A 17,335-nucleotide genomic window follows, 5' to 3' on the forward strand; every position below is an offset into this window, starting at 1 on the left:
TTCTGCTGTGATTAGTTACAGCATAAGCCAAACGGTGAGTGCCGGCCATTGGATGTCGGCACCTGCTGATCGCCGGAGAGAGGCTGGACAGAGCTATGCATATATAAACCATGCATAGCTCCATCCTGACAGTGGTGATGTGATGGATTTTCTTTCCCTGCAAAGCAAGGAATAAAATCCATCACATCCCTTAGTGAAAGCACCACTCAGTGTACACAAAAACACTGGTTAGGCACACAGTTAACTTTGTTGGCCTAGAGGTTAACCCCTTCCCAGCCAGTGTCATTAGTACAGTGACCGTGCATATGTTTAGCACTGATCACTGTTTTAGTGTCACGCTAAAGTGTCATTGTCCGCTGCAATATCGCAGTCCCTCTAAGTTGCTGATCGCTGCCATTACTAGTAGAAAATAAATAAAAATTTCTGGTATGTATACCATAGTTTAAGGACACTATAATTTTTTCATAAACCAATCAATATACGCTTATTGGGGTTTTTTTTTACCAAAAATATTTAGCAGAATACATATTGGCCTAAATTGATAAAGAAATTTTATATATATATATAAAATTATGTGTGTGTGTGTGTGTGTGTGTGTGTTTTTAGCAGAATGTAAAATTTCTATATATTGTGTTATATAATATGCATGTGTTTGATGACATCGACGCAAGCGTATATGGTAAATGTGCAGGTTTAGGAGATATTTCTAGTACCTATAGGTAAGCCTTATTATTCCAGGTTTACAAACCACTTTAAGCAGCTTTGCAAAAGATTGCTGTGTAATGGGGTATGTGTAATACTTTTTTTTTTTTCCATTTTCTACTTTCAGTTTATGGTAAACCAGTCATTGGTGGTGCAGCAGCTCAGAACCAGCAGAATGGCAGTCTACAGATAGATGGCACCTTAGTAGATGGACAGAAATCCAGCAGTCCAGAACCAGACTCGGAGACACCGGCAGCCAGCAGTGAAAACCAGGAGACCGAAAGGATTCCCCGTCCCCTCAGCCCCACCAAACTGCTGCCATTTTTATCCAACCCATACCGTAACCAGAGTGACGCCGATTTGGAGGCTCTGAGAAGGAAACTGTACAACGCCCCCAGGCCATTAAAGAAACGTAGCTCCATAACTGAGCCAGAAGGACCCAATGGGCCAAACATTCAAAAGCTTCTGTATCAGAGGACTACCCTGGCTGCCATGGAGACCATCTCTGCCCCCAAGCAGACCCCTGTGACGCCAATCTCTGAGAGCTCCGCAGAGACTCAAGGTTTGCAAGTCTCCACAGACGTACAGGAGGAACCCCCCTCCGAAGATTCTTCTTCTCTGCATGTCTTGGACATTCCCCAACCCGAAGATGTTAGCATGTTCACCGAGGACATAGATATCCCTTCACCGGAGCTAGGTCCGGACAGTATTCCTGAGGGAATCCCCTTTCCAGGTCTGACATCCCCAGCAGAGGTGGAAGTGAATCAGGATACCGTTCAGCCCCCTGATACATATGTTGAAGAGTACCCTCCCTATCCTCCACCCCCATACCCCACTGGAGGAGACCCAGAGAACTTGGTAGAGGAGATTAACATGCACCCTCCAGAAATCACAGAGCAATTCTCTCTTCCTCCAGTAAGTATCACACGCCTTACTTTAGGGCAAATATGTAAAGCTGAACTCCAGCTAAATCTTGGCAGACAGAACGTGATAGAAAATCTCTCCAACTGGTGGAAATTGTAGCGTGCGGAATTGAGAGTGTTTGACAGTACGTTTACTGCTGTTCGTGGGTTCCTGTCTATTTCTTGAATAGAACGCTACAGTTAAGGTTTAAAATGTAATTTGTTGATGCAAACAAATTTTTTTTGCTATACTTTTAGCTGAGTGTTAATACTTAGTTTGTGATGTTGACAAGTCAGCCATACATGGGTTCGGTTTTGTGTTCATCTATCCTCAGTGTTGCTCCACAGGTAAGAAGCTAGTAGTAGTTACATTCATCTGGACTTGTTTTGTTGAATTTTGTTTGTAATAAAGATGGTTCACGGATTCTCCAAGCCACTTCAGTTCTAATGAGTGTTAGGAACATTGAGACAAGTACACACTATAGAGGGATATGCTTTGCTCATATTTCATGTCTGAAGTTTACAACCACTTTAAGGTGTAGGAAGACTGCTAACCTATAGAATTTGCCCTCACATCCATGATCATTGGATTAAGGTGCCTGTACTACTCATAGGGCTATAAATGCTGAGATATCTCCCTGACACGCTTTAGAAATGAAAGAAGCTACAAATACATCTTCAGCATTGCAGAACAAGTCCATCTGAATGTTACTTCTACTAGCCCCATGGCCTGGATAAATGAAAACCTTCACAGACCTAAGAATACTAACCCTCAGCAGGGAAGCTGCAAGATCCTTTGCCTGTAAGAAGGAACAATGCTTTCCTCTCTGAGGCCTGTTTTAAGTCTTGATCAGCCAGATCTTACCTGGGTAAATGTCACTGCCACATCCATGTTGACTGGGTTTGGGCCTGGCAATTGGCTGTTAGGGCCAGATTATGATCACATAGGGAGGTCACATGCTCCACCATACCCAGAAGCCTTGTTCAGTTAGAGCAGGGGTAGGCAACCTGGGGCCCTCCAGTTGTTGTGGAACTACATTTCCCATGAGGCATTGCAAGGCTGGCAGTTACAATTACTGCCAGAGGCATGATGGGACTTGTAGTTTTGCAACAGCTGGAGGGCCCCAGGTTGCCTACCCCTGAGTTAGAGCAGAGAAGTGAGAGCTCTTACAATAAGGGAGTGCGGATTAATGAGTATACCTTAACTGAAGAGTTTGTATATCAGGAGGCACAGTTACTTTGTCCTGAATGGACATAGGGACTGTTTGTTTAGTCATCAGCTCATATTACATCTTTCAGGCACTGACCCTGTGAAATTGTCTGGGAAATTTAGTGTAAGCATACGATGAAAAATTTTAGTTTTTGAAAAACCTGATCAGCAGATCCAGAATTATGGACATCTAAAACTATTAATGCAAGTTTTACAAGAAAAGTAAATGTATAAAGTCTGTCATTGGAGAAACAAGGAGGCTGCCATTGCTGATGTCTTTATTAAACGGCTGGTTGCTGGGCTATAAGGCTGACACTTTGGCTACAATATGTGTGCTTGAACCTGACTCTTGATCTGCATGCCTTTTCCAGTTCAGTTATTCAAAATGTAATTAAGGCACAGACAGCCAGGCAACTGGTATTTTTAGGGGGAGGTCAGTGAATGTAGTCCCCTTGTTTTTTTCTTGTAAATAGGTTAATTTTAGCTTTATCCCTCATTCCTAGCCTCAGTGTTGGTTTTAGAGCTCTGCAATCGGCTAAGCTTCCCTGTGCATTGGAGTGTTTTTGCTCTGAGTCAGCATATGGAGTGTAAGACCTCTGCAGAGAGATTACTGTTTCCCCACAGGGGGCAAGGGTCCTTCTCTGCAGCATGCTGGCGGCACACTGGCAGGGGCCAGTCTGTTCCAATTAGTGTGTGGCTGCTTTAGAGAGAAAACGAGCTGTAAGATGTTGAATTCCTTTTGTTTAGCTGATTTAAAGGAGTTGTAAAGTCTCAGGGGTTTTGGCCTTCATGCATTCTATGCTGCAGCTGCCCCCCCAGAGCACCCCTTTTTCTTACCTGAACCCGATTGTTTCAGCGACGAGCACAAGCCCAGCAGCTTCAGCTGCTGTCTCGGGTCCTCATTGGATAGATTGATAGCAGCAGGGGCCATTGGCTCCCACTGCTGTCAATCAAATCCAGTGACATGGGGGGCGGGGCTGAGTCCTGTCTGTGTCAATGGACACAGCGGCAGGACTCGGGAGCATGCCCGCATGGATGCTCCCATGAAAATCGACTCTCTGTGGGGTTCTTGCCGAAGAGGAGGACCAGGAGTGCCGCCGGGGGACACCAGAAAAGGAGGATCAGGGTTGCCCTGTGGAAAACTCCTGCACAGAGCAGGTAAGTATACCATGTTTGTTACTAAAAAAAAAAAATTTACAATCACTTTAAACTGAGAGTTACATTGAAAATTAACAGAAAAAAATAGCATTTTGCATATAACTTCAGCTGTCTGTATATGGATCTACTGATCAATATGTCATGTGAGTTTTGCTGGTAGTAAGCTCTGCTAATATAATTTTATGTGATCAGTTTTTATTCCCAGGGTTTAACTTTAAAGCATGGTTGCCCAACCGTTTGAAGACCGAGGGCCACTTTAGCGACTTGGTAACCAGTCGCGGGCCACAATGAGGGGAGCGGGCAGATGACAGGTCTGTGTCTACTTTGCTAATGCAGAGCAAACATGGACACAGCCCCCTCTACTCTATGGACCCTCCGATCCACCCAGACAGAAGTGTGCGGATACCCTTCAGTTTTTTTAAGTGGATTGGATTGGCGTTAGGCGTTTGTAAACAGACACAAGTCCGTTTACATTTGCCGCTCTATAGAGGTGAATAAAGGGTCTGATTCGGTCCACCTGAAAAACATACAGACCTGATCGGACCGATTGTGTGAAAGGGGCCTAAGGCTGCTTTCACACTGATGCACTACGGTACCTGCACCTCAACTGACCTCAATCTTCACTTCTTCCTCAGGATTCCTGCAGGTATGGCTGGCGGCTGCTGCTGTCCCCCAGATGGGTATGGCTGGCAGCTGCTGCTGGCTGTCCTCCAGGGCTGGTCCTGCTGGCTGGTAGTGCTGGTGGGCACTGTTGCAGGTCTTGTTGGTTGGTACTGCTGTGGGTCCTGCTGTGGCCTTGCTGGCGGGTATCTGTGGTGGATACTGCTGGCACTGTTGGTGAGTAGCATTGGCACTGTTGGTGGGTATTGCTGGATCTGGCACTGTTGGTGGGTACTGCTGGCACTGTTGGTCGGTATCCCTGGTGGCTGCTGTCCCAGATCATGGGTTCCTGACCCGCCAATAACGAGCATCAGTGTGTGGAACGAAGCCGGCGCTGGAGGAATTATGCAGCTGCATTTTAGAGAGCAGAGCCGATGTTTCCTGTATCGCTCCTGTCACAGGCGGAGCACATTTTGGTATCACTCCGCCTGTGACAGAAGCCGGTGTTATACGGGGAGCATTGGCTCTGCTTCCTCTAGTGCTGGCTCTGTTCCTCATGCTGATGCTCGGGTTGCTAAACCCACAACAGTTAAATCAGTCTGTATATGGAGTAAAGGGGTTATTCCTCTGCATTGTGTAAAAAGGCTATTTGATTCTGTCTTCTCTGATCCTCCCTTTCTTCCACTGTCCCCAAACCATTTCACAATAGAACAGAGCCTTGGCGGCACTATGCACCAGTTTGGTGTGTATTGTTTGAGAGTTTTTACATTTTTTTTTTTTTTCTTTCTTGGGAGAGTGCATGTGATCAGCACTGTCCTGAGGTTCAGGGTTCCTGAAGCCTCATAGGACAATCGGGGGAGAATGAAAACTCCTCCTACAAGCTTTAACCAGACACTGATAGAAGTCACAAGACTGCCCTGTACTGCTGACGAGAGGGTTTTTAGCCGTTTAGATTTACTAAAACTATTGTATTTCCATGTTCGGTGGGTCCTGGGTTTAGTATCCATTTACATTCCTAGAATCGTCCTCCTACCCACTGCAGCTGTGAACTTTTATTCTAGCTCTAGTCCAGAAGAAGGAGTCCGTTATTGGCAACTGCAAGTAAAATCATTCATGCACAGATCATTTTACTTAGTGGTTGTAAACCTCAGCCATGAAATATGAACAAAGCATATTCCTCTATAGTGTGTACTTGTCTCAGTCCAGAGCAAGTGTCACTTCTGTCTGCTCTTTCATTCCTCGCTATCTGCATGAATCACTTCTTACAAATTTCATGATACCAAGAGAAAAATGGTGACAGGGGAGGAGCTCCAGCTGATTGACAACTTCAGCACTGTTCCTGTGTGCTGTTTGAAGGGGGGGTGTCTCTTCCTTCCAATTTGCTCTCAGAGCTCTCCTCACTGATCTCAAAAGAGTGTGACTTCAGCCCTTCACCCACTTTTTTTTCTGACAGCTCAGACAAGCTTTATAAATTCTGCACTTTGGATGTAGAGGAAACTGCAGATAAACAGGTACAACTTATGTAGGAGGATTTGTTTAATCTCAGTGTATCACCTGAGGCTGGTCACCTCACTGGGTTTTTTCTCTTTACAGTCCTGTAGCTCCACAGGCACGATTTGGGCCTTAAAATACCCTTTTCTGCTTCCTTCCTTCACACTGAAGTGCTCTGTGCTGTTGTAGCAGAGTAATAGCCACACCCCCATCACAACCTTCATCACACAGACCCATGTTATGAAGGGCTGATTACAGAATGTACCGGATCCAACTCTTTTGGATGGCACAATGCAGAAAAACTGTGCACAGCTTCTGTAGCAGAAAAGCAGTCAAGACTACAAGGCCTGATTCACACCTAGACATTTTAGTACTTTTTGCATTTTGCATATTTGCACTACAGTCTATTTAACATGGTTTCCTATGGAACACGTTCTGTAGTGCAAATATGCAAAAAGCACTAAAAATACATAGGTGTGAATCAGGTCTAAGAAATTAAGATTGTCAGTACTACATATCTAGTTCTGTCACTTTGATTGGGATTTTAGCCAATATGTTACATAACCCCCTGGCATCCATCCACTGCTGAATTATCAACTTTGATTATATTAATATGTTACATTATCTGAGATGTGTGCAGTTTTTTTTTCAACCCCTGGGTACAACATTTCCTTTTTCTCCCCACAGGGAAAGAGAACAAACTTGCGAAAGAATGGCTCAGAGAGAATCGCACACGGGATGAGAGTGAAGTTTAATCCTCTGGCTTTGCTGCTTGATTCCTCTCTGGAGGGAGAGTTTGATCTCGTGCAGAGAATAATCTACGAAGTAAGTTGTTTTTTCTCTGCTCCTCCATGGGGAAGCTTTAAAGAGAGATACATTTCTCTAAGTAAAGTTTATGTCCAGGCATTACTGATATTTGAAGCTGAACTCGGGGATGAGCAAATATTGTCTAATACAAAAGGCATGTGTATTATTACTGGAATCTTGGTGTGATTTTTGTATTTCTTCCAGAGCTGTGCAGTAATCCAGTATGAAGGGCCAGTTCAAACCACATGCAGTCCTGTGCGTTTTTTTTTTTCTGCATTAAAAATGCATGGAGAGTAGGTCATATGATTTTCAATGGCATAGTTCACACCAGTGCTTGCAGTTTCGGTGTGTTCCAGTTCCAGAAAAAAGTATAACATGCTGCATTTTTCATGTACTGGAATGCTGTAAAACGCATTAAAACGCACTGGAACACACGTCCTTATTTAGGGCCAGTTCACACCACATGCAGTCAAAAACGCATGGAAAATAGGATATATGGTTTTCAATGGCATAGTTCACACCAGTGCGTTCCAGTTTCAGAAAAAAAAGTAGAACGTGCTGCACTTTTCCTGCACTGGACTGTACTGTAATGCTGTAAAACACTTAAAAAAAAAAAAACGCACCTAAATGCACCAAAAAGCACTGCAACACACATGTCCCTATTTAAGTTTAAGAAAAGAGGGGGGAAAAAATGCACTAGACTGCATCAAAAACGCACCAAAAACGCGCATGCAGAAAAGCATCTGGAATGCACCCGGACAGCGTTTCTGTGGTGTGAACTGGCCCCAAATGTTACCTCTGTGCTGGAGCTTCCTGTAACAAAGACCGGTCACTGCTGCTCTCTACTTGTGCAGGATGACTGGTCTTGTATCTTCCCTCTCCTGTAGTTTTCTATTGGCAGCCTACTGGGTCCCTCCCACAGCACTGCACTGTTACATTTATAAAGTTATATCTGTCTTTGCAAAAAAGGCATTTAATGCACTCGAAGTATCTTTTTGTGTGGCTGTTGAGGGATTCTATAATATATGGTTCAACTTTAATACCAAACCTCCCTGTCCCTCTCCAGGTGATGTCCCTGCATTATTATTCTTTTTTTCCTTTTACCTTGTTTCTATAGCAAGAAATGGCCTTTATTACTCTCTCTGACATCACCTGGATGGTAGAATTCTTGTAGTAGCAGCTGCTGGGGGTCGTTTCGTTTTGCTGGTTGCCCACCATCAGAACTTTGTCTACTAAGAGCCATTTCCCTACCATTGTTTTGCTGGGAAATAAATCGGTGTATGCATATAAAGTTGGACCGAGAGGGGTGGAGATTAGGTGTTCTGTAGTCCGGCAGGCAGGGCTGACAACACTAGTTGGGATTTTAGTGCAAAAAAGTTAGTGTGTTGTCAACCCAAACAGGCTGTTAGGAGCACACTGGATTTCTGACAAATTAGGTATTTTTCTGTATTTGCATTTTTTTTTTTTTCAGAGACAAACTCAGAAATTGTGTATGCATTGTAGAAATGTACTGAATGTTTGTTATTTTTTTTCTTTTTCTTTTTTCTTTTAGTACTTTTAACCACTTCCTGCCCACGCTATAGCTGAAAGACAGCTACAGCGCGTTCTTAGTTTGCCTTCGGACTCAGCTGATCACAGATCGAGGTAAAGAGCCAATCACAGCGGCCCTTTACCATGTGATCAGCTGTGTCCATTGACAGCTGATCACGGAATTAAACACAAGCTGGTTATCGGCTTTTCTTTCCTCACGCTGATAGCATGAGGAGAGCAAAAGAGAGCTGATCACTGGCTTGTGTTAAAGGGACATCAGCAATGATAACTGTTGGCGCTATATAAATCCTGTATAATAATAATAATAATAATTAGGGCACTGATTATCAGTGTCCTATCAGTGCTGTCAATCAGTGCTGCCAGTTGGTGCCCATCAGTGCTCATCAGTGCAGCCTCATCAGCACACATCAGTGAAGGAGAAAAATTACCTGTTTTTTCAAAATTTTTTAACATAATAGGGAAAATGTATTTATTTTTAATTTTTCGGTCTTTTTTCGTTTGTTTAGCAAAAAATAAAAAAGTGCTGATTTAAATACCACCAAAAGAAAGCTCTATTTTTTAGTCATCTTTTTTGATTAGTCCATTATGCTTCCACTTCATTAGTGAAATTTGCACCACCTTAGTCCAGATACACATGATTCCGCCATTGTAGTTTATGAGGAGTTAAAAGCAACAGCAAACCAAAGAAGCACCTACCAAACCGTTATTTATTACAGGTATTTTTATATCACCGACAGTTTATGCAGCGCTGTACTTATTGTACATTCACATCAGTCCCTGCCCTAGAGGTGCTTCTCTCTAAGATTCCTATCTCGCGTGCGCAAACATACATACACACATTATAGGGCCAATTTAGAAAGGAGCTATTTAACCTACCAGGGTGTCTTTGGAGTGTTGGAGGAAACCCGGTACCCGGGGGAAACCCACGCAGGCACAGGGAGATGGACACCTTTCCGTGGTGATGAGGGAGTAAAAAAAAGTGCATACTTCTTTTTTTTTTTTTTAATGTATTTATTTGTTTTGTGAAATCCATCCGTGGTGACCTGGCAGTTCATTCTCTCCTCTTTATACCTTTCCTTCTCTTTTTATATATATTTTTATTGCAGCTGGAAAGCATCCTTGTTCCCCCTTTTGTCTTTGCGGTAATAAATGAAGCTGGTCTTTAGCACAGGCTTTGACGGATGAGCTTTATTGTGTTTATGCTAATAGTGTGCAGTGCGGCAGCTCTTGCTGTGTGGGAGCAGTGAATAGCTATAACCTTCTAGAACAGTCTGCTGCTATTGGGTTCCTTCCCTATAGTGAATCTGTACAGAGTACTCTCATTGCATCTGTTGTTACACTTTTAAAGATGACCTGCATTGTGAAAGTTCTGCCCAAAAGATGCAACCAGGGGGCAAAGGACTAGTTACAGCATTGCCTTTGGGCTCCCTGCAGCTGATCATTTCCCCATTACAGACTTGCCATTCTGCCTTCTGCATCAGAAGCGCAAACCAACAGAAGGAGCACCCGACCAAAATCCAAATCTCCAAATTACTTTAATGGTTCTTAATAAAATGATCATTGCATTTCGGACACCAATAAAACTTCGTGCGTGTGTGTGTGTGTGTGTGTGTGTGTGTATGTATGTATGTGTGTGTGTGTGTGTGTGTGTGTGTGTGTGTGTGTGTGTGTATATATATATATATGTGTATATATATATATATATATATATATATATATATATATATATATATATATATATATATATATATATATATATACATTTATTAAATACACACATTATTATATTTTATTTTATTTGTATGGCTGCTGCACAGACAGGTAGGTCTTATTTGAGAATAGTTGTGTGTCTGCTTTTATTCCTCACGACTTACAGGCAATATATGTTTGTAGGTTGAAGATCCCAGCGAGCCCAATGACGAGGGAATCACAGCACTTCACAATGCAGTGTGCGCCGGTCACACTGAGATCGTTAAATTCCTTGTACAGTTTGGTGTGAATGTAAATGCTGCAGACAGTGATGGCTGGTAGGTCACATTTTATTATCTACAGTTATGTTCTTTTGTGTGATGAGGTATCCTACCAGAATTGGAATGTAGATAATGTAATTTGCCTTTTCTGTTAAATACTTTTCCTTTTTTCCTTATTCATATATAAAATCTTAACAAAAAAACAAAAAACAAAAAAAGTTTAACATTAGGCACCCAAGGATCAATGTACATATCTGTTTATTACAAAAGGGTTTCTTCCCCGCTTTAGGGACCCCCAGACTTGGCCATACACAATTTGCAAATCCAGACTTGATACCCCTGCAGTACAGTCCAGTAAAAGGCTCATTCTTAGAACTGTAGAAAGTGGGTGGACATAACTGGATCATAAGTTCAGTTAAAGCCCAACAACTGCAGCAAAATTATTTATTTATTTAACTGTACCATTTTGTAGCCTTCTTGCCACACAGAGCTTTAGTATGACAGCTTGTGAAAAGGGAAAGGAATTCTCTGGGTTGAAATAGACAGTGGGGGTGGTGGGCGACTACAGCCCTGCAGCTTTTGTGGGACTAAAAATTTACAAGCATGACTCCCAGAGGTATGATGGTACTTATAGTTCCACAACAGCTAGAGGGCCGCAGTTGCTCATTACTGAAAAAGACCATACCATATTAGTGAGAACACTGAATTGCTGACATCAATGCTACTATTTATTATAAGAAATGCATCTATTCACAGGAGCTGCCCCAAAAAGTTTAATAAATGTGGCATAGATGGATGATGCAATACGCCTCTTGTGAGCCGTTCATGTAATCTCATTTATTACTTATTGTACTGACTTATCTTGTTAACGCCCCTTTCGCACTACTACGACTTCAAATTCACGTGATTTTGTGGCTGTGATTTTTGCCACAATTTCAGGGAATGCCTGTGTAACTCACGTCAAAGTCAGACCAAAGTAGTGCAGGGGCTACTTTAAAGTCGGTATGACTTGAAGTCGTACTAATATGAATGGTAGTCATTGGAACTCATGGGGTGCGACTTGTCATAGGACTTTGCAGTTCCAAGTCGTAAGACATTTTCTTACAAGTGTAAAAGGGGCCTTATGAGGTGTACACACGATTGGACTTTTTGGCTACAAAAGTGCGACAGCCCATCCGACATACTTTCGACGGACTTTTGGCGGACTTGCGGTGGACTTCCTAACGAACGGACTTGCCTACATACGATCACACAAGTCCGGATTTGTACGTGATGACGTACACCGGACTAAAATAAGGAAGTTGATAGCCAGTAGCCAATAGCTGCCCTAGCATGGGTTTTTGTCCATTGGACTAGCATACAGACGAGCGGATTTCTGAGTCTGGCGGAGTTACGACGTAAAGATTTGAAGCAAGTTCCAAATCTAAAGTCCGTCAGATTTGCGACTGGAAAAGTCTACTGAAAGTCCGGGGAAGCCCACACACGATCGAATTGTCCACCGGATTTGGTCCGTCGGCGTCTGTCGGACTTTTGTAGCCGAAAAGTCCGACCGTGTGTATGCCCCATAAGGCTCAGTTCACACTGAGACCCCAAGTCGGATGACATGTGAAATTCAATGTTTCCCTATGAGAGCTGTCTTAACTGATACTACACAAGTCTGTCCAACTTTAGAAAAAGTTCCTGCACTACTTTGGTCCAACTTTGATAGTACTTCACTGCCACAGAGAGTAAAAAGTCACATCAAAGTCTGATTCCAAAGTTGCACTGAAAGTTGCGTGACTTTGGAGTTGGGCTAGTGTGAACCGAGTATAATGTGTTTTGAGGTCTGCTCAACTGGAGATATTACCGAATAGTGTCTTAAATCCATGTTGACACAATTTTTCACCTGAATACAAGTATAGAAGGAAGTCAGACAAGTTTTGCTATATGTAGTTTGGCTTTAGTGTCTTATTCCTTTTCCTTTATGCTTTTGAATATACATGAGATGCTCATGGAAAATTCAGAGAGTGGGTTGTGGACATTTTGTTCATATAAAGTCATTCTTTGACTGACAGTATTATGACACAGTACCTGCACTTGTTATTATTTACCTTGTTATTCTTCTATACAAATTTGTACTGTGCTTCTTGGCTTAAAAAAACATAAAACATTTCTTGTAAGTAAAAAAAGGAAATTGTCCAAACCTCTTAACTGAGATCTAGAATTAGTGAAAAATAAAAAGATACTAAAGCGCTGATAAGACGAAACTCAAAAATGTTGAAAACATTTGAAAAACGAATTACCGGTGTATATATATAAAAATGGGGAACAGCTGCAACTATTCAAACTGTGTTCTGACACCACAATAATAATAGTATAACAAATAATAGTGCACTAAACTTCACATATATAATAAACTCCAGTGAATAAGTGACCATTTACACATATAAAAATATACAAAAAGTCCACATGCATAAAATTATATATATCTCTTGAATGCTAACAAAATGTGAATAGAAATCACTCCGTTATCCGTGATAGTCGCTGCTTGATATATGTGCTGAAAATAGTCACCACCACCTCAGTGTGCAATGTCCGCTCACCTCAAAGAAAGATCCCCCTTGGGTCTATTGGCACTTTCTGTGATACTCCAAAAAGATCAGAAAGGGATTTCAAATATTGGTTCCAGGATTATCAGAACTTCTCCTCATAAAGTTCATTTCTTCAGGTTCAATTTCTCAAAGCAAAATAAAAATCATCATTGTGCAAGATTGAATATATCCCTTGCTTTTTATGAATAAGAATTCCTTAATCATATGCACTCACATTTCATTGGTGATAAAAACGCCTCAAACAAACAGTTTACAACGGGACAGATCTCCTCCTCCATTACATTTCCTCAACTACGAGAGGAGCCGGTCGGGAGGAGTCGGTGATGACACTTCCGGTGTGATGAGATCTTGCGCCTGTTGATCTGTTATTTTTATTTTTCCTTTTACAGGCTGACAACCTCTTCTTCTTTTTTTTTTTTTTTCTCCATCCTGTGGAAAGGGTAGTCTTTAGATGTCGCTAAAGGAGAAGTTTGGCCAAAGCTTCTATGGCCATACTTTTCCTATGGATCACAGGCGTTTAGTTTGTTCTGCACTCCTGTGATCAGATTTCAGCTGACAGCAGGCTGCAGCCCGCTTTCGGCTGACATCACAGAGCCTGTCTAGGCTCTAAAAAGATCCCAACCATATGTTTGATATCTGCCCAGAAGCCTGGATCAACACCTGGATAAAGCTGGATACACACTATACAACTTTTGTTGTTAGATTTCCTTTGATTTTACCTTCAACTATGTAGTACAAGGGCCTGCCTGATTGCATACAAATTGAAAGTTTTTAGGTTTAACCTCATAATTATATGGTTTTGGTAAATCTAAAGGAAAAAAATCTAAAGAAAATTGTATTGTGTGTATCCAACTTCAGCCTCTCAGCAATCCGCTGAGAGCCTTCCCCTCCCGCCCCCACCACATCCTAGCACTCCAGTGAGCGTTGAAGGAGAGAGCAGAGAGTCAGAGACTGACAGTAACCAGCTCTCTGCTCAGTGCACAGGGGGAGAACTGTGCGATCAGTGGTGTTTGATTGCTCAGGTCTCACAGCATCCGGGTCAATGGTGCATCCACCTAGGTGAGTATAAATATTTATTTTTTCTAAAACTCTGAACTTCTCTTAAATGGTCATTACGTAGTTATGAAATTATAGCCCAGCTTCAGCTAACACTTTCAAGTAGTTACAGCAACAGAAGCTTTATTTTCTTTTGCAAAAAAAAAATGTTTTAAACCATATGAATAAAATCTGATCATTGCAAGCATGCTTTTCATTGTTGGCATCCTTGTAACTGACCCTTTTACTGGATACCTTGGGTCTGCATGTTAAAAAGGAAGTAAACTTCTTAGAATTTTACCTAGAGGTAGGCCTATAATAAGGCTTACCTATAGGTAGTGTAAAACTCCTAAACGTGTGTCGTTTAGGAGATATTTACTGTACATGCAGCCCGTGCTGTTTCTTCAGAGAACTGTGCCATAAACGGCGGCTCCCGTGTGCATGCGCAGGAGTGAGGTCCCTGCGGCTCTGGCCAGTCACAGAGCCGGTGTCCGCGAACCTGAAAGCAAAATGGGTGAAGATAGAAGTTGTCTCCAGTGATGACATTGCATCACTGGAAGGCTTCATTTTCAGGTAAATTACACTTAATGTGCTAGTATGCGATGCATGCTAGCACATCATGCCTTTGCCTTGCAGGTAAGAAGAAACAAAAAACGTCCAGCGGTTTACAACCACTTCAATGTGGAGAAAACGATAGATAAAAGGAATTTTTTATAACCTGAATATTATCGTTAAAGGTATTAATCCCGATAGTTACTAAAATACAATATTTTTTACTATAGCAGTCCTTTTAATTTTGTCCTGTGCTTTGTAATTTCTCCATTGCTTGACCTGAACATGAATGTAATGCAACTGTGTCTTGTTGGCCACTTCAGGACTCCGCTGCACTGTGCTGCATCCTGTAACAACGTTCAGGTGTGTAAATTTCTGGTGGAGTGTGGGGCTGCGGTATTCGCCACAACGTACAGCGACAGACAGACTGCGGCAGATAAATGTGAAGAGATGGAGGAAGGCTACAGCCAGTGCTCCCAGTTCCTCTATGGTGAGTGTGCACCGGGTGATATGTTTGGGTTGTGTAACCAGCCAGCTGAAGTGTTAGCTGGGTGTTTCAATTTTGATACCCACATAATCTGGTGTTGTGTGATGTGGTGCAGGGGGGAGTTTGTGATGGGCTTCCAGAGTCTTTTACTGAGTGGTAAAGTCACTCGGCAACATTACAGAATAATCTTTCTTTCACATATCACATTCAATGATTTATAGATTATAAATAGGGCACTGTCTGTGTATGGCATGGACTGCAGCCCCTTGGTGCCCTAAAGTAGACCATGACCCGAATACAACATAGATACTGCTGTAGAGCACATAGACATGTGAACGTATTTGTGTGAGGTCATCAGGTCCTTCCTTTTACTTTATAGACACTATAAAGTTAAAAAAACAAAACAAAAACCTGCAAACTTATTGATCCTTCTTGGGTGCAATGCTTTGCAGACCCTAGTGGAAAAAATAAATGCACATTTTTTTTCTTTTTCCTTGCAAAAATATGTGCATTTAAAATTTTTTCCCTTTAAAGGGGTTGTAAAGTCAAATGGTTTTTCACCTTAATGCATTTTGTGCATTGAGGTGAAAAACCTTCTGTGCTGCAGCTGCCCCCAATCGTTCCAGCGATGGGCATGAGCCCAGTGACTCCAGCTGCTGTCTTCGGTCCTCACTGGATAGCTTGATAGCAGCAAGAGCCATTGGCTCCCTCTGCTGTCAATCAAATGCGGTGACACGGGAGCGGGGCTGAGTCCTACTGTCTGCGTCAATGGACGCAGCGGGACTTGTGAGCGTGCCTGCACGGGTGCCCCCCACAGAAAGCGTCTTTCCGTGGGGACACCCGTTGAAGAGGAGGAGGCGCCACGAGCACTGCCGAGGCACCCCAGAAGAGGAGGATTGGGGCCGCTCTGTGCAAAACCCTTGCACAGAGCAAGTAACTATAACTTGTAAAGCCCCATACACGCTATCAGATTTTCTGCTGATTTTTGTCTTCAGATTTACCAAAACCATATAATATGAGGTCAAACCTTAGGAGTTTCAATTTGTATGCAATCAGGCAGGTCCTTGTACTACATGGTTTTGGTAAATCTGAGGACAAAAATCATCAGAAAATCTGATAGTGTGTATGGGGCTTTAGAGTTTTTTGTTTTTCTTTTTAACAAACCTTTTACAACCTCTTTCAAGGTGACCTTTTATCTTTTTTGTATTTAAACCCAAGAACAAAAGTGTAATATATTACATCTGACCAGTCCTTAGTTGTTCTGATTGTTTTAATTTTCTTATTTCGTTTTTTTAGTTATATTTCAACAGTTCCAGTCTTCTTGTAACTTCCTGTGCAAAGAACTGACGACTTAAACAATTATCAGCTTTCCCACTATTGTCTGTGAACTACAGATTACCTGCCCCTTTTGTAATGGAGATGATTAGAGGACAGGTGTTTTGTAGTCCAAATAAGGAGAGTGGCCTTGGGTGACGACTCTGCTCCTCCATAAATACAGTGAGTGAGTGTTGTCACCCTAAAAGGTTCACCAGGTGAAAAAGATAAAGCCTTAAAAAAAAAAAAAGAAAACGAATGCAGCCGTCACATTTAGGTTTGTTCCTGGGTTCTGTATACTGCAGATATTTTGGTTTGTCCTTGGCATTCTTAGACTTCAGCAGTATTAGTAAATGCAATCAGCTTTCTTGTTGAATTTGTACTTTTTACTGCAGTCAAGAAAAGGCTAACTTGAATAATGTGGTCTGGCCTCCATAAGAATCGGATGCAGCATAAATTATAATCCATATGGAGTATGTTTTCTGGAAGCTATTCCCAGCCTAAACCCCCCCCCCCCCCCCCTCGCCTGTCCCGCCTGTGTGTTTGTATAATAGCAGCCGCAGTAGACTGCTTACAATGAATGCCTGGAATGTGGCAGATTATAGGCCTCCAGCTTTCACTTGGCTCGGGGCTGAGAAAATAATCGTTAACATGCTGATTAGATTACTCGCTGCCAAGATGCCAGATTTACCCTTTACTAGACGGGCAAAGCAACTGCAAGCAGCGCATCTAACCGCATTAATCTCTGACCATTCACACCTTGTTGGCCTGGTTTACCTGAACCATTACTGGTGAGCAGATACTGAACCACACATACAGAGGTGTCTGCAATTTTTCAACCTACCTAAAGAGCCATCTGATTATTGTCATATGAAAGAAGTACAGCCTTGGGATTGTAAATGAGTAATGGCTCGGCCTTTTCTCATCTATCATATCACAGTGTTCACTTTATTATTATTATTATT

The 17,335-nt window shown here is 42.2% G+C and overlaps 1 protein-coding gene across 3 annotated transcripts in view; it reads left to right on the forward strand.

Annotated features, from left to right (window-relative positions):
- Positions 1-17,335, forward strand: part of TP53BP2 (tumor protein p53 binding protein 2) — a 104,636-nt gene that overhangs the window by 74,509 nt on the left and 12,792 nt on the right. For all 3 annotated transcript variants that reach the window (XM_073628332.1, XM_073628333.1, XM_073628331.1), the window contains exons 14-17: positions 830-1,617; positions 6,751-6,888; positions 10,315-10,448; positions 14,893-15,059. In XM_073628332.1, coding sequence (XP_073484433.1) covers positions 830-1,617; positions 6,751-6,888; positions 10,315-10,448; positions 14,893-15,059 — 1,227 coding nt within the window. The remainder of the gene's footprint in view (positions 1-829; positions 1,618-6,750; positions 6,889-10,314; positions 10,449-14,892; positions 15,060-17,335) is intronic.

This window comes from Aquarana catesbeiana, linkage group LG04 (assembly GCF_042186555.1).
Source record: "Aquarana catesbeiana isolate 2022-GZ linkage group LG04, ASM4218655v1, whole genome shotgun sequence".
NCBI lineage: Eukaryota > Metazoa > Chordata > Amphibia > Anura > Ranidae > Aquarana > Aquarana catesbeiana.